This window comes from Pituophis catenifer, unplaced genomic scaffold, assembly GCF_029215685.1.
Source record: "Pituophis catenifer annectens isolate HBS135680 unplaced genomic scaffold, rPitCat1.0.hap2 SCAF_6, whole genome shotgun sequence".
In the NCBI taxonomy this organism is placed as follows: Eukaryota; Metazoa; Chordata; class Lepidosauria; order Squamata; family Colubridae; genus Pituophis; species Pituophis catenifer.
In genome coordinates, this window is record NW_027256886.1 from 94708246 (window position 1) to 94728589 (window position 20344).

Sequence of the window (20344 nt, forward strand, 5' to 3'; positions counted from 1 at the left end):
CTTGACTTCTATTTTATCCATTTAAAATCAGACGGCATCTATATGAATGTGGTAAAAATACAACATTGAAGCCCGATATACACCAGGTGTACAATTACCAATTGTACACCTGGTGTACACCTGCCCTTCAAGAAATTGAAGGGCAGTTTTGAGAAAATTCTCCTATAAATCTGCATCTGTATAAGTTTTGGAATAAAACTAAATTTGGAATAAATCATAAATTCAAAGTTATTACATTGCCCATTGAAATCAATCATGGTTATACTTTGAATAAACTTAATCCCGAGTAAATTTATTCAAAGTATAACCATGATTGATTTCAATGGGCGATGTAATAACTTTGAATTTATGATTTATTCCAAATTTAGTTTTATTCCAAAACTTATACAGATGCAGATTTATAGGAGAATTTTCTCAAAACTGCCCTTCAATTTCTTTAGCCTAGATCTCTTCACTTACGTAGATACTTCTTTAATCAATGTTTTACTTGCCCTTCAAATGATGGCACTGAGGACTGTGGATTTATTTTATTTTGCATCACACAAAAATATGATTGTGTATCTAACCATGCACAGCTAACAGTTTGTAAAACAAGGAACGATTTAGAAATATTTTGGTTAACATAGGGAAAAAAAACCATTTCCCATTAATTAAGACAGCTTTATTCTGAACTTTAACTCATCCATTTTATTGAGAATCTTTCCATGTTGTTTTTAAGAATTGAGTTCTCAGAGAGGCTACCTGGTCTATACTGGCCTTCTTCGAAAGGGTGGAGCCCACCTTAAGAACTGACTGCCCTACCCTTAAGAGGGTCCCCCATCTCTGGTCCCTGGCTGTGCACTTGAAGCACACTCTGGACTTCCACTTCAAGTGCACCTCAACAAGGGAAAGCAGCTTGCTCAAAGGAAGCTCATTCCAACCTCAGGCCTTTCAGATTAACTGGCCATCAGAAACAAAGGAGAGGTCACGGGCCCATCCTTTCGGAGGTTAACTTGTTCAAATTCCAGGGTTAAGATTAGAAGGCTGCCCTTTATAAGCAGAGAGTCCAAGAGCTTAGCTCAGTGGGGTAAGGTAGGAGGCAGAAGGGAGACATCCCAAGTCCACTCTCCTGGTAAGATTGTCTCTTCGTTGTATGCAAGGGATACAATGGGATGAACATGCCAACCTAGCATTTTCTCCTGAAGTTTGGAGGAAAACAATCGGAATCCACCAAAACAAAGGCTATGCATTTATGTCTAATGTTTTAATCCTGGAAGTTACATAGAGCAAACGTTAGAAGACATGCCATGTTTAAAAAAAAAAGCTTACTGTTGCAAAAGAAAAAGGTCAAATAATATGCATTCAGCAAACAGAAGAGTGTCTGGAGGCTAACTTAAAAAACTAAGAATGCATAAGTGGCTTAACAGCATATGACAATGACATGCACTCTGCACTTCCGAGCAAACCTTCCCAAATTGGGTTTTCTACAAAACTCCTTCACTTTTAGAATATTTATCTTGCGGATTGGTCACCATCTTGAACAAGAGGAGAATTTGGTGGATTATTCAAGCTGTCCATCTTATCAAGCGATTAAGCACTATAAACCCCCCGAGGGCATTTCACTGCAGTCATGGAAAACAGCATTATTTGGATGCAATCGAGTAGTCATGATATGCTGAGATGCTAACTCAAAAAAACCACAAGCAAGCAGAGGAATGAGAAACGGCAAAATCAGAGAAACGTTACCAGGCTGCGGCCATGCTTCCTTACCTGACCTTAGGACTAGGTTTAGAAATGTACACGGGAAAAGGGAAAAGAAGAAAAAGAAGGAGAAATAGAAAGCAAAGAATCAGTGGAAAAAAAGCACAGTGCCAGAGCGGGATGACATAGCCACCGAATTGGGGGGTTGGGGGGGGGAAACTTCCTTGGTTGATTTTCCCACTCAGTGGTGGTACAAAATTCTTTGGTTTTAATAATTTATTTATTAAAGAAATCTATGTGACTGCCCATCTACTAACTCTGAGTGGCTATATAAAATCTCCATCCAAGGAACTTTAGGTAAGAAAAAATGGGAAAACACTCTGCTTGTGATCCTGGAGAACTTCCAATGGGCATCAACAACTCTTACATGGACAACTCCCGGCCTAATATAACCTCCTGTCATGTTCTCAGTTCCTATGGGATGATAGGAACAGTTCTCAACCCAGGCTGGAGAACCAGTAGCCAGCAGATGCTGCTCAACCACAAGTCCCTCTGCCTGGACTGGAGCCCCCATGGCCAACGGCATGAAGACTTGAATCTACGCAAAAGTCTACTTTTGATACTGACAAAATTGGGGTGGTGGTTAAGCCTCAAGAGGAGGTTAATTGTTCAGAGCTAGTTTAGTGATGAGAATGATGTACTGATAAGGTCAGTACTGAAGAAACCTAGCAGAGATCTAGTTGCTTCTGATCTGATCTTGTGGGCAAAACCTTTTCAGTGCCAAACAACACCGACATGGCTCTTCCTAAAATACATTCCAACCTTCTTTTTAGTTTATTTTTATGGCAAAACCTTTTATGAGAACCCTGACGTATGACTTACACAAGGAAAGGGCTAAAAAGAGAACAGTGTGACCCTATTATCAATGAATGATGCATTTAAGATATATACCACTTGCCATGAAACTGTTAGGCAGTTCTTAGCACGGTATCCTTATGAGCTACTCTTAGAGGGTTGCAACAGGTTTTAGATGGGCTGAGCTCTCCTAGACCAGAGGTCTTCAAACTTGGCAGCTTTAAGAATTCCCAGAATTCTGGGAGTTGAAGTCCACAAGTCTTAAAGCTGCCAAGTTTGGGGACCCCTGTCCTAGACAGTCCCAATACATCATTTTGATGTCTTCCTGGGTCAGCTGCATCCCAAGGCCATCAGGAAAGCAATGGTCAGGGATGGTCTTAATGAGCAAAGGCAGCTCTAGCCTTTTCTGGAGAAACCTGATCTTTTGAAAGCTCCAGTCAACACTTCTGCTACTGTTGCCTGACTGCTGACAGAAGAGATACAAGAAATTCATGCAATACTTATATTCTACCAATCAATTTCAGCCAACATACTTGTAAAGCCAATTTAAAATGCTAATTAACGGGAAAAAGACTTAAAAGGCTTTAGTGTAGCAGCTCTGCAACTCTGAAATGGAAGTGGACTAACAGAAGTTCATTTCAGCAGTTATTAAGAAAACCTTCAAGTTTCAACTATTTTCTGTAACCTTAGTGACATGATAGTTGCTACTGGTTTAAATGCTTCTGATCACAATTTGCATTTGTCCCTTAGTGTTTCTGGATATAAAGAATTGTTTTATGACTGTTGCGTTCACCTTAGGTGAACCAGTTAAAAATTTGAGGTTCTACCAAAGAGCAATAAAGACAGCTAAACAGCTCTGATCCTAAGGGAGGGAGAATAGGGAAGTGACAGATTAACATTCCATGAATATCTTTGGGATGTGTGCATATGTTCATTCATTGTTCATTCTTCCAGTAAGTACTACTCGCTAGCTTAATATTGAAATATTCTTTGTTAAACAACTGAAACCACAGTTTACATTTTGTGGAATAAGAGCCCAGATAATAACACCACCAATGGAATGTTACACTATTTGGATAAGAAATCTGGGAAGACTAACACCCAAAAGACTTCTATTTATCTGGCAGAGTTGTGCAATGCTGAACTCACATATGATTGAGTAAATCAGTGTTTCTCAAACTCAGCAACTTTAAAGTGTGTGTGGACTTCAAGTCCCAGAATTCTTCAGCCAATCCACACATCTTGTTAAGTTGGAAAGGTTGAGAAATACTGGAGTAAATGATTTCCATAATTCAAAAGGTTTCCCACGAAGGGAGAGTCTAAAGGGCTAAGTGGGGGCACAGGCTTCTGGACCAAGGCAGACCCAGGAACAACCCCAAAAATTCACTCCTGTCCGCACTGTGCCTTGAGGGAGATACCAGTCGCTGTCAGATAATGAAAGGACCTTCTACAAGCAATCATTAAGCTATAGGAAAATGTCCCCGGGGTTGAGCTTGGGAGGTTTAATTATTAGCCTCACAACAATTCCACCGCCTGTAAAGGGACTCCTCTTTCCCAACTGAGAAAATCATCTCCAAAATGATGGCTTTATATGTTTCAAGCTTAGCAAATTGGAAGATGCCCTCACTAATATGAGCTTTCTGCTTATCCCGCCATGGCAAGAGGGCAGCCGGTGACCCATTTTCCTCCCTTGCGAGAAAGCTGTGCATTCCTTTCGAAACAAAAGCTGGCAAAGGGCTTTGGCAGCAAGGCAACAACTGGCAAACAAACTGAGACAGTGATCATGATCCATGGGGATGATAATGCATTCTTTTGGGGAAAGGGAGCCATTAACTACCAAATAACCTTAGAGACATCTGACCAACCAGTTTTTCTTTGGACCTGTCGAAATGGGGCTTGGTAGCTCAGCTATGGGAGTCACACACAAAGCTCTCCTCTGTTTCCAAAGGAAACTTCTGATGGATCTGGAGTGTGAGCAGATAGTGGCGATTCATTTACCTGAATCAATGAATGAGCCTATTGAATGTGGCGGAATGGAAGCGGTGGATTATAGAGCTACTCTTTTGCCATAACAGAACTCTCGTGGAAGGCAGGGCAGAGATGAATGAAAACAATGAAGGCACCACTGAAAGGCTGGAAGCAACCAGGCCGTGACATTATGGGACTTGAATGAACTTCTGCACAAAGAGATGTTTTCTGGAAGAAGATGCTTACGAGGAGAACGTGCTCATACCTGGCAGACCGGGCTCCCAGACTGAAGCCCACGTAGCCTTCGGCAGGCAAAGAATCGTCCCCTAATTCTTTGAGATCCTGGGGTCCGAGATACTTGTCCGTGTCACCCGTCATTGCATCTTCACCTGCCGGCAGAAAAAAGCAAGTGGAACTCAGGAACATATCCAAAACATTGGGGTGCCCACCTTTAAAAACCTTGCTAGGAAATAAAACTCACACGCAAAAACACACACACACACACACACACACACACACACACACACACACACACACAGAGTTTGGCCTGCTGAAGGGTGATAAACATCAACCATTATCTGTTTCTTCCTTGTTAAAAAAAGAGAGAAATCCTCCTTCATGGGTTCATTCCTACTGAAACATAAAAAGGGCCCTTCTCTGTGTACATGCCAAAGCAGAGGGCATTATGCATCTCAAGGATGAGATTGAGCCTAATGTTATCTCATGGATTAATCATCATCTTCAACAGCAGCCTTTAAAAAAAGAAAGACAAACTGGTGACATCCAGAACACCTAATAAAGACAAAGGGATCCCTGTATCACATTTCACCTGAACTCACAACAGGGTGATACAGCTGGGCAGCTGCTTTCTGACAGCCTCAGGTGATCTGCTGTGGGCTTTTTGGCCCCCAGATGCTCAGCCCAAATCCAAGGAACTTTAAAATCAACTCCTTCCTTTCATTCTTCCACTCCCTGGTTTATAATCTGTGCCCTGAAGGTTAAGTTTAGAAATATTAATTACCTGAGAATCTCCTGCTTAGGCTGGTACCTCCCCACAAGCAGAAAAGAAAATACAGGTGGGTCCAGCTGTTAATCTAATCTCGATTCAAGGAAGCTGAGCACCATCTCTCTTTTTTTTTTCAGTGTGATCACTTTTAAATGAAGTGAACATTCTCTAGGACAGGGGTCTCCAACCTTGGCAACTTTAAGACTTGTGGACTTCAACTTCCAGAACTTCCAATTCTGGGAGTTGAAGTCCACAAGTCTTAAAGTTGCCAAGGTTGGAGACCCCTGCTCTAGGACAGTCATGGGTCTGTTTCGCCCATACAGTAGCCCAGCATTATGGAGGCTCAAAAACCAGCAATCATCTTCTTCTTCAAAATTTGGCTTTTCACAGGACCCCCTTTTCTGCTTCCATCTCTCCTGTCTGCTCTCTCCCTCCCAAACCTGTCCACACTGCTTTTAACTTTTAACCAGTTTGGTGCCAACCACAGAAATGGCTGGGGACTTTTTCCTTTCCAGATTCAGATTCTGGGTGTAACTTTATGTGGAGATTTGTGGTGGGCCATCCGCTCTGCTCTGTAATCTTACTTAATCACTGAATGTTTCCTTAGTGAGTCCCACCCTCTCCTCACTTTGCCAGAATCATAGCTCTCTATTCTTTTCCAGGAGCTCCTGCTGGGGACATTTCAGAGCAAGGGACAAGGGTGACCCAAAAGAACAACCTATAGAATCCCAAGGGGCTTCAGACTGAAGCAGTCTGAATTGGAGAGAATGGGAGCTGTCTCTATATTTTTCTTCAGGCACAGAGAATCCACAGTTGAGGTAAAGATATGACAAACACCAAAGAAGTCCCTTCTCTTTCTGGGCAACAAGGCAAAAGAAGTTCAGTGTCTGTAGGTCAATCTCAGGGTGGTCCAGGTTGGTCCAAGAAAGACAGACCAAAGTTGGATTCACATTCCGAGCTAAGCTGCTTTATTTGAGGTACAGACACCTCAGAGTGACACAGATCAGGAAGAAACAGATTTTAGCAAAGACCTGGGTCTCCTGGCTTTAGGGAGAAGAAAAAAACTCTTTACTTGGTCTCCTTTCTGTTACAACCCTGCCTGCCAGAGACCCCTCAGAGAAGAGACCAGATCCATCTATGGGGCAGAAGATGATATTTGTGCATCCTGGTTTGTGGAAGTGAAATTCATAACAACCTGGGAGGTGTATATTGAGGAAAATGAAATGCCCCCTCACCTTTTCCTTGATTTCCATGTCAGGAGGTCAGAATAAAAATAAATTCTTCCTTGTAAATGTGGCTTAGGTACAAATGCCACACATCCTACACACTTGACTGCTAGATGTTTGCATTTTGAAAACAACATATTGAATCTATAGTACTTGACTTGACTTCAAAGCCTTTGCCTTCCCTCATTATTATAATTCAGGTAAAGACCAGTTTATGAACCATGTTCTAAAACCATGTAAGTAAAATACCCCATTAAAGCAGCCACCCAGGCAAAATAGCAATGGGCTTTGATCTCTCTCCTAGGGCGGGTTGTGGCCTTAAATCTCACCAGCCAGGAGACTGCAGGGAAGATTCCTTCATCATCAACCTGAACCAGAAGACAGCCGAGGCGCCAGGGGTTAACTTTCCCCTGCCTTAATCTCCCCCCCCCCTTTGTGTCATCCTCCAAGCCACATTCCAACAGCCACAAAGATCGTCTGAAACAGGCCCTGGAAATGTTGAGGTTCCCCTCCACTTAAGAGGGCAAGCTAGCGCACCTCCCGTGGGTGCTTGGATCCGCCCGAGGTTACACCAGCAACTACAAACCAGAGTTGCCCACGGAGGTTTCCCAACCTGGCTGAATGAAGCCCCTTCTTCTCCTCCTCCTCCTCCTCCTTCCCCTCCTCCACGACTGCGGCTCTGGGGGTTTTAGGCTCACCACCCTTGCGAGGGAGGAGGAGGAGGAGGAGGAGGGGGGGCAGGTGGGGGTGGTGCTGAACAAGATGACCGGAGTCCCGCTTTTAACTCCCAGCCAGGCTAAAAATACCTTCCCCCGCCAGCCACCAAGTCCGAGATCAACTTTCTCCCCCTTTCTCCGCCAACTGGGATTCCTTCGAGCTCCCCTTGGAGAACTCCGCCTTTATCCCAGTCGCTGCTGACACCCGGGTGTGTGTGAACCCCAAAGGGTCTTACTGCCTGGGAGAGCCATCTCCGCCCGCTTCGTCCTCGGCCGCCTGCTTTTCTCCGCCCGCGGCCGCGAGGTCCAAGCGCTGCTGCTGCTGCTCCTGGTGCTGCTCCTGCGGTTGATCCTCAGCCGCCAAAGCAGCATCGGGGTCTGGGGCGGCTCCTCGCTTTCCGGCCACCCCAAGCCGCAACGTGCGCTGGGGACCCGGGCGCCTTCCTCTCCCCAAAGCGACTCCCCGCAGCTCTTAAGCGGAGAGCGGCTGCCGGAGGGAAGGGGCCACCGAACCAGCCCGCCCGCCGCCTCCTCCTCCTCCTCCTCTCGGCATTCTTCCGACGCGGCCGGCCGGACGGGCGGGAAGGACCAGGCAGCGCAAGCGGCACCCCGGAGGCGGGCAGGCAGGCGGGCGAGCCTGTGATTTGTATGGAAATGAGGGCACCGCTTGGGTGTCTTAGCGGCTTCGCCTCCCCTTCGCCCTGTAATATGAAACTCCCTCCTGGGCTAAGCCTGCAGGCCTGGGACAGGCGGAAACCCAACCAAAAGGCGCATCAGCCCTCAGAAGTGGGGGGAGTGGGTGGGTGGGGGTGATGCTGCGAGGGGCGAACAGCTGAGGGGAAAAAGGGGGGGTGTTGCCCAGGTCGGAGGATTCCCAGATCCCTTTAGGTGGGGGGCTTCTGGGATCTGCTTTGTCTCCTGAACGTCAGGAAAGGGCCTCCTCCCTCCCAGGCCAGAGACTACAACTGCTTTGGCTAATCATTAACACCACCTGGCGATTTTTCCCCTGGCAGGCAGCAAGCAATGAAAGGGAGAAGGAGGGCACCAACTGAAAAACACAAGGTGTTGTCTAAAGCAGAAGTCTCCAACCTTGGCGACTTTTAAGACTTGTGGACTTCAACTTCCAGAATTCCTCAGCTAGCTTTGCTTTGCTGGCTAAGGAATTCTGGGAGTTGAAGTTCACAAGTCTTAAAGTTGGCCAAGATTGGAGACCCCTGCCATAGGTCATTCCCTTGATTTGCAGACCTCAAGACTGATGGTTAGGTTTCTCCCATCCTATCTTATCACAGCCCACCTTAACTCACAACTGAGGTGTTGTCTAAAGCAGGGATCTCCAACCTTGGCCAACTTTAAGACTTGTGGACTTCAACTCCCAGAATTCTGGGAATTAAAGTCCATAAGTCTTAAAGTTGGCCAAGGTTGGAGACCCCTGGTCTAAAGGGGAGCAGGAGAAAGTGTGGAGGAGCTCAGAGCTGGCTTGTGCTCCTTTCTTTGACTCTCAAGCCGTTCCCATCCTCGGTTCTGGTTATGGACCACTTGTCCAGCGCTCTCCAAGTCCATTTAAAAGGCTATTCTTCCTTTTCTCAATTGCTGAATGACTAAAAAAGAAGGAATGGTTGCCAGGACACCCTCTTGCTGGCTTCACACTTCACCTTTCCTAAAGGTGTTTTGGCCTCTGAAGTTTTGGGATGCAAGCAGGGTGTCAAGAGTTTTCTTACAGAAAGATTGCGGCTTGATTGGGCTTCATTTGGTTTCTGTGTCAAATGCAGTGGATTTGGCTTTCCCAAATTATGTTAAAGACCAGAATTAGAATTTTTTCTTACAAAAACAAAAAGCTAAAATAACAACTGCATTATATGTTTTCAGTTTTGAAAAATTTGTGAAGGCACTGAAGATCTGCCATCCCCATGGAGCTACTGGGGGGACCAGAGGTTTTCCCCATACTATAACACCTATCCAGTATTTTTCACACTATACAATGCACTTCCCCCCCCCAAAAAAAGTGGGTGGAAATGTCTGTGCATCTTACAGAGTGAATATTGTGTGGGGGGGTGTTGGTGCCACCTGTCACTGCCACCGCTGTTCGCTGCCACCGGGGAACACGACGAGCAGCTGATTGGTAGTTGAAGCCTCCCAGAATACCATCTATCAGCTGTTCTAGACAGCAGGGATCACCGTCAATTGCCGTTTACCGCCACCACCAATCGCCACCGCTGCCAATCACTGATTGCCCACTGCCGATAAGTGATCAGCGGCAATCGGCAACAGTGATAGGTGACAGCGGTGATAGGTGGTGGTGGCGATCCCCGCCACCTAAAACAGCTGATCAGCAGTATTCCAATAGGCTGATCCAACCACCAATCAGCTGTTCGGCAGTGAAGGTTCCAGTGTGGTTCCAGCGGTGGCAGCCGCTCAGCTCAGTTGACCGGTGGTGGGTGCAATAGAGCAGAGCCCTGACGAGCCACGTGCCGGGGCTGCGATAACATGCTGAAGTTGACCAGGCTGTTTGCTGCAAGGACGCTGGCCAGATGAATACCGGATGGATGCTGGGATGCAGAGGCATTTTTTTCTCTTGTTTTCTTTCTCTAAAGCTAATGTGCGTCTTGTGGTCCTGTGCATCTTATAGTGCGAAAAACACTTGATCTTGACAGATCTCAGGTAATCTAGCCAGGTTGGAGCTGATTAGGAATTGGAGGAGGAGCTACTGGGAAGAAGACTTGTTGACTAGACGGAAATTCTAAGAAAAGGATGGTACCAAACCAATTTTCTCTGTGATTTCTCTGTCCCTAATGGATGCTTCAAGTCTTCTAATGATGCAGCCTTTGCCACTGTAACTGAGTTTATTTATTGAATTTATTCATCAATATGAGAAAAAGTAGTGGGCGCTTAATGGATTTAACAGAAATCTAGACTAGCGATAACATTCTGTCCTTCTTGTAAGAATATACATTTCTAGCTTTACTAAAAAAAAATACCTGGGTCTGAGTGCTTTGGCTCTCACATGATGAGGGGACTATTGAAGGACTATTTTGCACTAGTATCTCTTCTGTTCCCAGCATGAAGCACCAATTCAAGGGAAAAGTAGCTAAGCAAGATTGGACTTGGTTCATGCTTAAATCAAAGCCAACCAGGAAATCCCTATGCTCTACATTGGACCACAGAACCTGAGAAATACTCTAGAAGACACCCACAGCCAACTCCTTCCATTCTGTTGTGAAAGCTCCTCAAATGTGTCCAAGAGGCCACCAGAAGCTGCCCTTTACTTAAAGGAGTCTTCACTTTTACCCTCTCTTTCAGCAGGCATTAAAGATGGATACTCCAAAACGGTGGACTTGATTTAAATCAAATCGATTTAAATCACAATTTAAATCATGATTTAAATCACTGGTTAAAAGGCTTGATTTAAATCAACTCAATTTAAATCATAATTTTAAAAGAACAACTGTCCCGCACCAGCTCCTCCTCTGACCCACTGTTGATTCACCAACAGTCCTATTCACTTTAATGGGACAGCTGGTGATGCTGCAGTGACATCACAAGGTGAGGGACATGGCGGGCTGCCGGTGAGTGGATGCCCGCTGCCATGATGGATCTGAAATGACAGGTGCTCTTTAATATTGTATTTATAAGCTGCTTAGAATATTTCACCTTCATTTTTACGGCTTGCCCTTCCTCCTCACACTTAAGAGCCTGGTGGTACAGATGCATTTCTCTTCAAACAATCATAGTTTGCAAAAAAGATAGATTTGTTGTAGATAGATAGATAAAACTGTATATAGATTTGCAAAACAATGGAATAAAGGAATATTCCTGAACTTTGGTTTGTTTTTGGTTTTTTTTTTATATATTTATATGCCGCCCTTCTCCGGAGACTCAGGGCGGCTTACAATGCATTAAGCAATAGCCTTCATACTTTTGTATATTTATACAAAGTCAGCTTATTGCCCCCACAAACTGGGTCCTCAATTTACCTACCTTAGAAAGGATGGAAGGCTGAGTCAACCTTGAGCCTGGTGAGATTCGAACTTACAGTAATTGCAGACAGCTGGTGTTAATCACAATGCTATCCGTCTGCTGAGCCACCAGGCCCTTTCAATTTTTATGATTTATCTCATGGTTACTATGAAATTGTGTGAATGCATCAATGCAGTGCATGTTATCTCAGCTTGCAGAGCTTGGATTCATTGAATGAGTTTACCAAAAATGTAAATATTGCAGAATATACAGCCTCATGCTACATAACTAAGCTCCATTTCATGCTGAATAAATTATTAATGTACCTTTAATAAAAAACATATCTTCAGATAGATTTTTACTCCAAAAACATATTATTAAAATAAATTTGAAAAAAAATTTAAAAATCCAATTTAAAGTTTAAAAAATCCTGATTTTTAAATTACTTTTTTTTAAAAAAATCGTCAATTTTTATCCACCCTGTTCCAAAATAATACAGAATGATCTGAGCACAAATGAAAACCTCCCTGCTGTAAAAAGGACTAACAGAAGTAACTGACACTGTTTTTCCTCATTGCCTTGTGGACTTGTTGCTCTGCAAGAGACAGGCATCTTGCTCACCAACTAGTCTACTATGTCTCTGGTTCTAAGGCAAACATTTATAAAGACACAGCCAAGTATTATTATGTATTCTGGATGTGGCACCTAGTAAGTGCTGTTTTGTTCTTCATACTTTCCAAGGATTGGGAACTCAGGGTTTTTCTTCCTGTTGTTGGGAGGCGTTTAATACGTTTGTTTGCAAATATACAGGCTGAACAGGTTTTGCACAGTGCAGAAGCAAGAACCAAGGTTGGCTGGCCTCCAAATAATATTTCCTTGTCATTCCAAAAGCCAAAATACATTTTGTTATTCATCAAAATGTAAGCTTATCTCTTTAAAACATAACTCAACTTTACAACTCAACTCTCTGTCCTATCAATGTTGGCTCTATCAACGTTGGCTCACCGTACATTAATGGGCAACTCAGGATGGCTTTCAATGTGACAGTCAAAGAATCAATTAATAAATCACCTGCAATTGGCAATAGACAGCTATAGAGAAGGAGTTTTTGTTAATGAAATTTAACCAACATCAACTTCAGACTTCAGCATATACAATAAAGTTAAAAATAGCCCATATTTGTCTGTCCATCCGTCCATCCATCCATCCATCCATCCATCTCCTTTCAACCCTAGGAAGAAAGATTTGTGCTACTTTTCCTCCATAGAGACAGTTAAAATATACATCCCTTATATTTATCAGTCTGATTAATACAAAAATATAGAAACTCTTAATTTTACAAAAAAAGCAACAGCCGCGTAAGAGAATACCCCAAGAAGATTAATGGCAATTTGATTAAAAGAGTAAAGATTCGACCTGAACCAAATCAGAAGGTTATACTGATTAACTGCAGTCATTAAAGCAAGTAAGAGGTCACGAAGGAACTTTAGTGGCTAAAGAGAATTGACAAAGGAGGTTAGTGAAAGAGGAGTTTGCTGCATATACATAAGTGTGTATGACTAGTACTTTTCATCAAAGAAAAGTTTCAGCTGACATCTTAATAAGGAATTTCGCATAGTAAAAGATGCACGGGGTTCTTGAACAGGGCAAGATAATGTGAGAGAGTTGGACCAGGGTTAAAATTCTTGCTGAGTTAAGCACGTTCCATCTGTGCTAAAGAAACTGCAGGCCGGAAGAAACTGAAAGGCCAGAAAAAGTTACCTCTACTCTTTGCTATTGACAAAATGAGGAATGTTGTTGAATGGGGCTCTTCTCTTCATAACTATACACAAACACAGCCAGTACTATTGTTCTTTACATGCTTCTCTAAAATATAAAGTCATTGCAAAACTGGGATCAGCCAATCTGATGCAAAACATTTCCCAGAACAGATCACTATTGCAGGACTCTTGAGATTGTGGGAGAGGAGACAATTAGCACCTCCGTCTGAAGATACATCCCCAAACACTCAGATATGGCCCAAACCTCTCTGTTTTCTGTTTATAAAGGTAAACATACATGCTAGTCATTCCCGACTCTAGGGGGCAGTGCTCAGCTCCGTTTGAAAGCCGAAGAGCCAGCGCTGTCCGAAGACGTCTCCGTGGTCATGTGGCCGGCATGACTCAACGCCAAAAGTGCATGGAACGCTGTTAGCTTCCCACCAAAGGTGGTCCCTATTTTTCTACTTGCATTTTTTTTTTTACGTGCTTTCGAACTGCTAGGTTGGCAGAAGCTGGGACAAGTCATGGGGATTCACCTCGTTACGTTCACCCCATTACGCTATCTCTGTTTATACAGGTACACTAATGCTGGTTGGGACTCCAGCTCTGAAATAAATCTGTGCAATGGAAGAAAAAGAACGGGTCCCCTGGGGCCACATCATCTATGGTAGCCCCATTTCTTGGGCCCACAAATGGAGGACAATCATGCTAGACTCTTGCATGCCCAGAAGGGGCTCCTTCTGTAAAACTTCATCCTGTCACAGGCAGAGGGAGGGGTGGGCTTAACCAAGGGCAAGGCAGGTCTAATGGAAAGAGTCAAAGCAGCCCTGTTGGCTTTGCACCAGAAGTACAAACTGTAGTGTATATGCAGCTTTGATAGGCGGCATGTTAGGAGAAAAAGTGGAAACTCTGAAGGGCAGAGCCCACTGCAACTCAGAGAGAAAAGGCGCCAGAAATACCTTCTTCAGCGTCTGAAATATATTCACCTTCACTGAGTATTTCAGGGGCATTCACTTTACATGCTGCACAATTCAAGTGAACAAAATTGTTAGCCTCATTTTACAAATCCAGGGAAACAATTTACCATTGCAATTTTAATCGAAAACCCCACAGAAAGGGAGTCTTCTTCATAACAAGTTATCTTTCATGCACAACTAGCACCGTTTTCTCTTCCACATACCTTCATCATCCGACATGTCCAAAACTTCATTCATGGTTTCTGGGACATTCATTTTATGTTTTTCTGTGACAGTCTGTTAAAAAGAAAGAAGCCGCATCAGTTCAATTTAAAATGATCAGTAACGTTCTCCAGAAACTGTTGTAATAATAATCTACATGAAATGGTGTGTGTTTTCTCCCCTAACGCCTTGCAGTATTTCATGTGCCTATTTTATCATTACAGCAAATACTCAAAGGGATGCCAGTGTCACTGTGTGGACCAATCCTCTCCAGGTAGGTGGGACTACGACCTCCATCATCCCCCCACTGTCTGAATACAATGTGATCTCTACTGCTACCCATTGGGATGTTTCTACATGGCTGCTCCCAGGCAAGTCTACTGTAGCTACTTTCCGTTGGTTTCCTCAAAAAGTTTTCTCCCCCACCCCCCATATACACACCATTTACTCCACAGCCCTGGGATCTCCTAATAAGGAAGGTCTGGGGCGGGGTGGAAAGACTGGGGTTCAAGGACACCCCCCCTCTTTTTTTTATCCACAGAACCACCTCACTTCTTGGGCCAGTCGGTCCCACCTAGCCTATGGAGGTGGGGGGAATTTAATGTACTTCATCTTGAGTTTTCCCACCCTAAAAAATAGGGGGAGGGATATAAATTTAATAAACAATGAACATTATTTGTTTCACAAGTGCGGAAATTAATTTGAGACAAAAGGAGGATATCAGTCTGCCAATCGGTAACAAAAAGAAAGAAAGATGTTGAACGAATGTCGTGCAACATTAGGAGAACACAACCTTCCCAATACAACACGGCTGGCTGCTCCTTGTTGTTTCAGTAGTTATTGTGTTCACTGCTCCGTTTCACCTGCTTCTCTTCGTCTTGATCCATTTTACAGGACCTGCTGCTCTGCTTTCCATTAGTTCTTTTTATTTTAAACCTGCCTCTGTAAAATTATTCGCAAGTTGCAAAGGCAACTCTCTAAGCCTAGAATTATGTTAGGAATTTCTGAAATGGATGAAAATAAAAGAGGAGAGAGCCGAGATGGGTTCTACTGTGAGCTTCCCTCTGTTGAATATTCATCTGCCTTCAGCACTCACTTTCCTGCTTCTGAGGCCTGAGCTCTCAGCTCAAATAGAGGCTGTTCAGGCGGTGGAGACAAAGGTCTCCATGGGAACTTCTGCAGCCTGAAGCGCACCAGCTAACCTCTTCTTATAACCAGGAGGGGAGGTTACTCTCTCGAGCTGGACTGCAGGAAAGGTGGTGTAGAAAATTTTCCAGCTCTCCAAAACTGGCTCCTTTTGCTCTTTCCTGCTGCGTCTTTAAGAAAAAACCCACCCGGAGAGGATTCTGTAATAGAAACTGGCTATCCTGAATCATTCTGAGGACCAGCTCTCATCTAAGGTGGATAGACTGCCTTGGCATGGAGCCAGATGCATTTCTAATAAAGGAGAATATTTGTACTCAAAGTTGAAATAAGGGTCCTGGGCAGGGCTGGGCTTCAAAAATTTTAGCAAGGGGTTCTCTGCCCGGTTGCTGGGTGGGCATGGCCATGATGGGCATGTACTAGATAGCCCCCTGCACCATGGTGGGGGGTGCGTTTTTTCCCTCCCCAGGCTCCAGAGGCTTTCCTCGAGCCTCCAGGAGGGCGAAAACAGCCTTCCCAGGATCCAGAGACCCTCTGGAGGCCAGAAACAGGCCCATTTCCGGCTTTCTTACAGATGTTTCATTACCCAAACTAGGAAACATCATCAGGATAATTAAATTATCTGCACGAAAGCAACCAAGCTCAGAGAGCACCAAGGAGCCCTCAGATGCATTTCTGTTCTATTTGTTTCTTTGGAAAGACATAGCAGCTTCCTATGAACAGGTAGCCATACTTACAATTGTCGTCATTGTCTCTTCCGTCACTATTTTCAGCGTGTCAACGACAGAAATGTAGCCCAGTCGTTTGGCAATGGCCAGGGCAGTGTTCCCATTCTAGAGGAGGAAAAGCATGCTAAGAAGAGGGACTCTAGCAACTTCTCCACTGAAGAGGCAACTAAAAGTCCAGCGTGCTTCCCTTCAGGAACTTTTAGCTGCTATCTACTAGAAAGGGTTAGTTTGAGGCTGTTTCCATGGGAAGCAAGTGGAAAAGTAAAGTCTGGCTTGAACAACCAACTACTGAAGAGCAAACAGAGACAGTTGGGGTTATCAACACTCCATCTGTGACCAAGCTTATGAATTCCAAGAAAAGGGATATTTTAAATGCACCGTACAGAACGGAGAGGTGAGGAAAACACTAGTTTTTAGGGCTTCCCTTCAAGGTTGGCTGAAAATCCAGATAGCAAAAACATCTCAACTGTCCTGAGACAGGGATGATCGCTCTTGAGCTTCTCTATGAAAGCCACCCACAGGCAGGAGTGAGGGATGGATGGTCCATGGGCAACTTGCTCCTTGAGAATGAGGAGACCCCGGTACAAGTCTGACATGAAGGACCCCCATGACATGCAGGGTTATATATGGAGAGTTGAGCTGCATCCTTCCATTCTGAGAACCCCAGAATTATGAACATAAGCAGAAGAGCAGCGGTTACCAGCCAAAGAGGAAGCCTGCCAAAAGTAGGGCCCAAGATCTCCCCACCCACCCAATTTCTTACCACAGTGAGCTCGTTGGGGGATGCACCATTCTGCAGCAGGACGTTGATGATGTGGGTGTGTCCTTGCTGAGCAGCTTGGTGCAGGGGGGTGTAGCCGTTCTAAAGAGAAGAAAAGTGAAAGGGGGCTGTTGCAGGAGACCCTCCAGAAATCCCCCCACCCCCCCCATCCACACAAACGAAGGCAGGCAAAAGGTAGGAAGAAGGGTCAGAGAAAAAAATCTCACCTTGGTTTTGGCATTCACTTTTGCAAATTGCTGCAGGAGGAAATTAACTATCTTTATGTTTCCATAGTGGCACCCGACGTGTAATGGAGTGTAGCCCATCTAAAATTAAATCCAGACAAAGGAAAGTGCAAAAAAGAATGGCAGGATGATTAATATGGCACTAAATTAAATAACGTAATGCATTTAGGCTCCAAGTCTTCTCTTCCACCCCCACCAAGGATTAAAGGAGCTCCAGTTGTGTTTTTAAAAAGAGTTTCAGAAAATACACTGAACCAAAAAGCAGATGGACTCAGTTTACTGAATCCCTATTGCAATGGGGCACCAAAGAAAGGCAGCAGCCATATTTAATCAATACCCCAATTTCTGAATTTGTGATGCTAGCTAGGAATTTTGTAGGTTGGGAACGCTGCCTCGATCAGATGGACTGTTGGACTTTGAGCCACGAGATCTGGATTCAAGTCCCCTTGCAAGTAGGAAGCTGAGCTAAAAGGCTCCTTCACAACTATCCTATCTCATGGGGTTATCACAAAGTCTCACAAATTGGGAGGGGCCTGGCTGGTCAGAAATGTTCACCTGAGCAACTGTGAGGAAATGCAAGATGAAAACACTGGGTGGACACATGGCAAGAAGGATGCTCACTTTTTTGTGTGGCTCCTGTCACAATGAACATATACACTGACACTGTAGGGCTGAGGAAGCCCCCCAAGGATTGCAACACAATAAAAAAAAGGAGGGAGGGAACCCCGAGAGAGAAAAAATTCTGCTCCATCAAAAATGCTGATGACAAGGAGGAGGCGGTGGTGTCTTCAGACCTTTAAGGATCACCACAATTACCCTTAAAAGTCATGAGCAATTTAAGCCTTATCATTTGCATCAAGATAATATTATCTCTCTTTTTGAGACAGATGCTTATTTAGCAGAACTGAGCTGGGAACGCATGACAGGGACAGTTCACAAAAGAGTCAAGGTAATGTGATCTTTTCTGATGTATAATTGCGTCACAAATAAAAGTCCTCCACACATTCCCACACCTCCTCCTTGAGACACAAGTACCCTGTTTCCCCGAAAATAAGACATCCCCTGATAATAAGCCCAATGGGCTTTTAGGTGCATGCGTTAAAATAAGTCTCCCCCTGAAAATATTTAAACGCAGAGCTGGAAATCAGGTAAGATGGCAAGAGGAGCCCCATCTTGCTCCACGTGCCCCAAAATAATAAGACCTCCCTGAAAATAAGGCCAAGCGCTTATTTCAGGGTTCAAAAAAATATAAGACAGGGTCTTATTTTCAGGGAAACACAGTATTTATTTATTAGACGCAAGTTAGTATGCAGCTATTTACTTAGTTGCACGCTTGATAACAAACATATGCATTTCTATTCACATTTTTATGGTGGCATCTACTGTTTGTTTTTAAAATACAGTGATATTCCTATGACACAAGCCAACAGGATGTACTGAGATCCTGCCAGCTAGCAGATTTTGCTTGATAGAGCTAAGCAAGGATGAAACGGACCAGCATTTCCTTCTCACAGCCCTGCCCAGCATCTCTGGATGGAGAAGGTCAGATGGTCTACAGACAACTCAGCAGGAGGTCAACAAGCATCCGCTTTTATGTACTAAGTCCTGTTGCCTTCCTTGGCACCATCGCAACTCTTGAACATGAACCTGCTTTGAGAATCAGCCCAAAATTTATTTGAGGTATTGCAAGACCATCCAGAAGATTTAAGCAAAATGTGGTCTACAGTCCTCTGGGAAGATTGGATCCTGATCTATCTTTTCTAGTTTAACAACAAATAGCCTTTTAGATTGCACATAAAACAGAGCCAATGCCCCTGATACTATTTCAGCTTAATTCAGTCAAAATGTGAATATTTTGACCATTAACTTAGCCTCTCCACTCTTTCCTTTATGGAACTGATTGGTGGAGCATATAAGACCCAATAGAAACAACAAAAAGAATTAATCTTCCATTCATTATAATTTCCTTTCTTTCATCTAAAAAAGGAAACATAATAAATGAGATTACACTTGACTTGGTTATTGAATTCGCCAGTTGGTGGGTTCAACAATGCAATGAATTGTAAGCTAACCAAACAGGTTGAACGTATCTCACACGAACCTAATCAAGTGCAATGCTAAACAAACTTAACATGTCCTGCAAATAAAGCCACTAGTAAATACGATGTGCAAACACAACCCTTGAGCACAGTTCTGTTTCTCTCTACATAATTTTTGGCAGAGGGAATTTAATTTCTGGATTGGTTTAGCAGAGGGCAAAGTATACGTGATGCCATCTAGTGATACAGTCAACAACTACATGACTGGCTTCTTACAGGTGAATTCCTGGTACGGAGACCCAATTTGGACTGCACCTTTTCATTCTGATCTGGCCTGAGATCCAAGTGCTGCTCCTTGTACTTGACTATCAGGGCTCCCACATCTTGATTACTATTCTCTGTGCCAGGTAAATAATGCAAAGAATGCAATGAAAATAGCCCTAAATATTGCAGCAATGTCCCCATTTTTGAGACTGCATTTCAGACCCAGTTTGAGACTATTTTGTTTTACAATCAGCACTAAGCAAGTTAACAGAGTCCCATCTTGAGGCTTCTAATTAAGTTGCCAGGGCTTCTGGGTGTCAAGAAATGCTTTTAAAAATGATTTACTGGAGACACTGAATGTGCTGGAAAGAGGCAGTAGAATAAGAAACTGAAAGTACAACCACCACTTCCTCCTCTTCAAGCTGTTCCCAACTGATTTCCTAATTTATTTGGGCCTAAATGTGATGGCTTATGTCAGGGGGCTCCAACCTTGGCAACTTTAAGACTTGTGGACTTCCAACTCCCAGAATTCCTCAGCCAGAAAAACTTGGCAATTTTAAGACTTGAAGTCTACAAGTCTTAAAAGTTGCCAAGATTGGAGCCCTCTGGTTTATGTGATGTGTTTATGTCTAGGATTTCTCCTCTCCTCTCTCTGCTTGTTTTCCCCTCCATGAATTTTGCTACTGCAGGCTACCGTGCCAGCACCAACTTTTATGACAGGTAATCAGCTTTCTGACCTTTGATAAGAGGACAAGGGCAGGTAATTATTACTGGAGCAGACTTTTTTTTCCACCGCCAAAAGAAAGAGGCTGGCAACCTTTT

At 43.9% G+C, this 20344-nt stretch overlaps 1 protein-coding gene across 1 annotated transcript in view; it reads right to left on the reverse strand.

Moving 5' to 3' along the window:
- ANK3 (ankyrin 3) overlaps positions 1-20344 on the reverse strand; it is a 181742-nt gene that overhangs the window by 57732 nt on the left and 103666 nt on the right. Inside the window, exons 19-24 of the mRNA XM_070944945.1 lie at positions 17202-17300; positions 16978-17076; positions 16224-16319; positions 14346-14418; positions 14125-14187; positions 4769-4892 (exon numbers count right to left, since the gene is read on the reverse strand). Of these exons, the coding sequence (XP_070801046.1) occupies positions 4769-4892; positions 14125-14187; positions 14346-14418; positions 16224-16319; positions 16978-17076; positions 17202-17300 (554 nt within the window). The remainder of the gene's footprint in view (positions 1-4768; positions 4893-14124; positions 14188-14345; positions 14419-16223; positions 16320-16977; positions 17077-17201; positions 17301-20344) is intronic.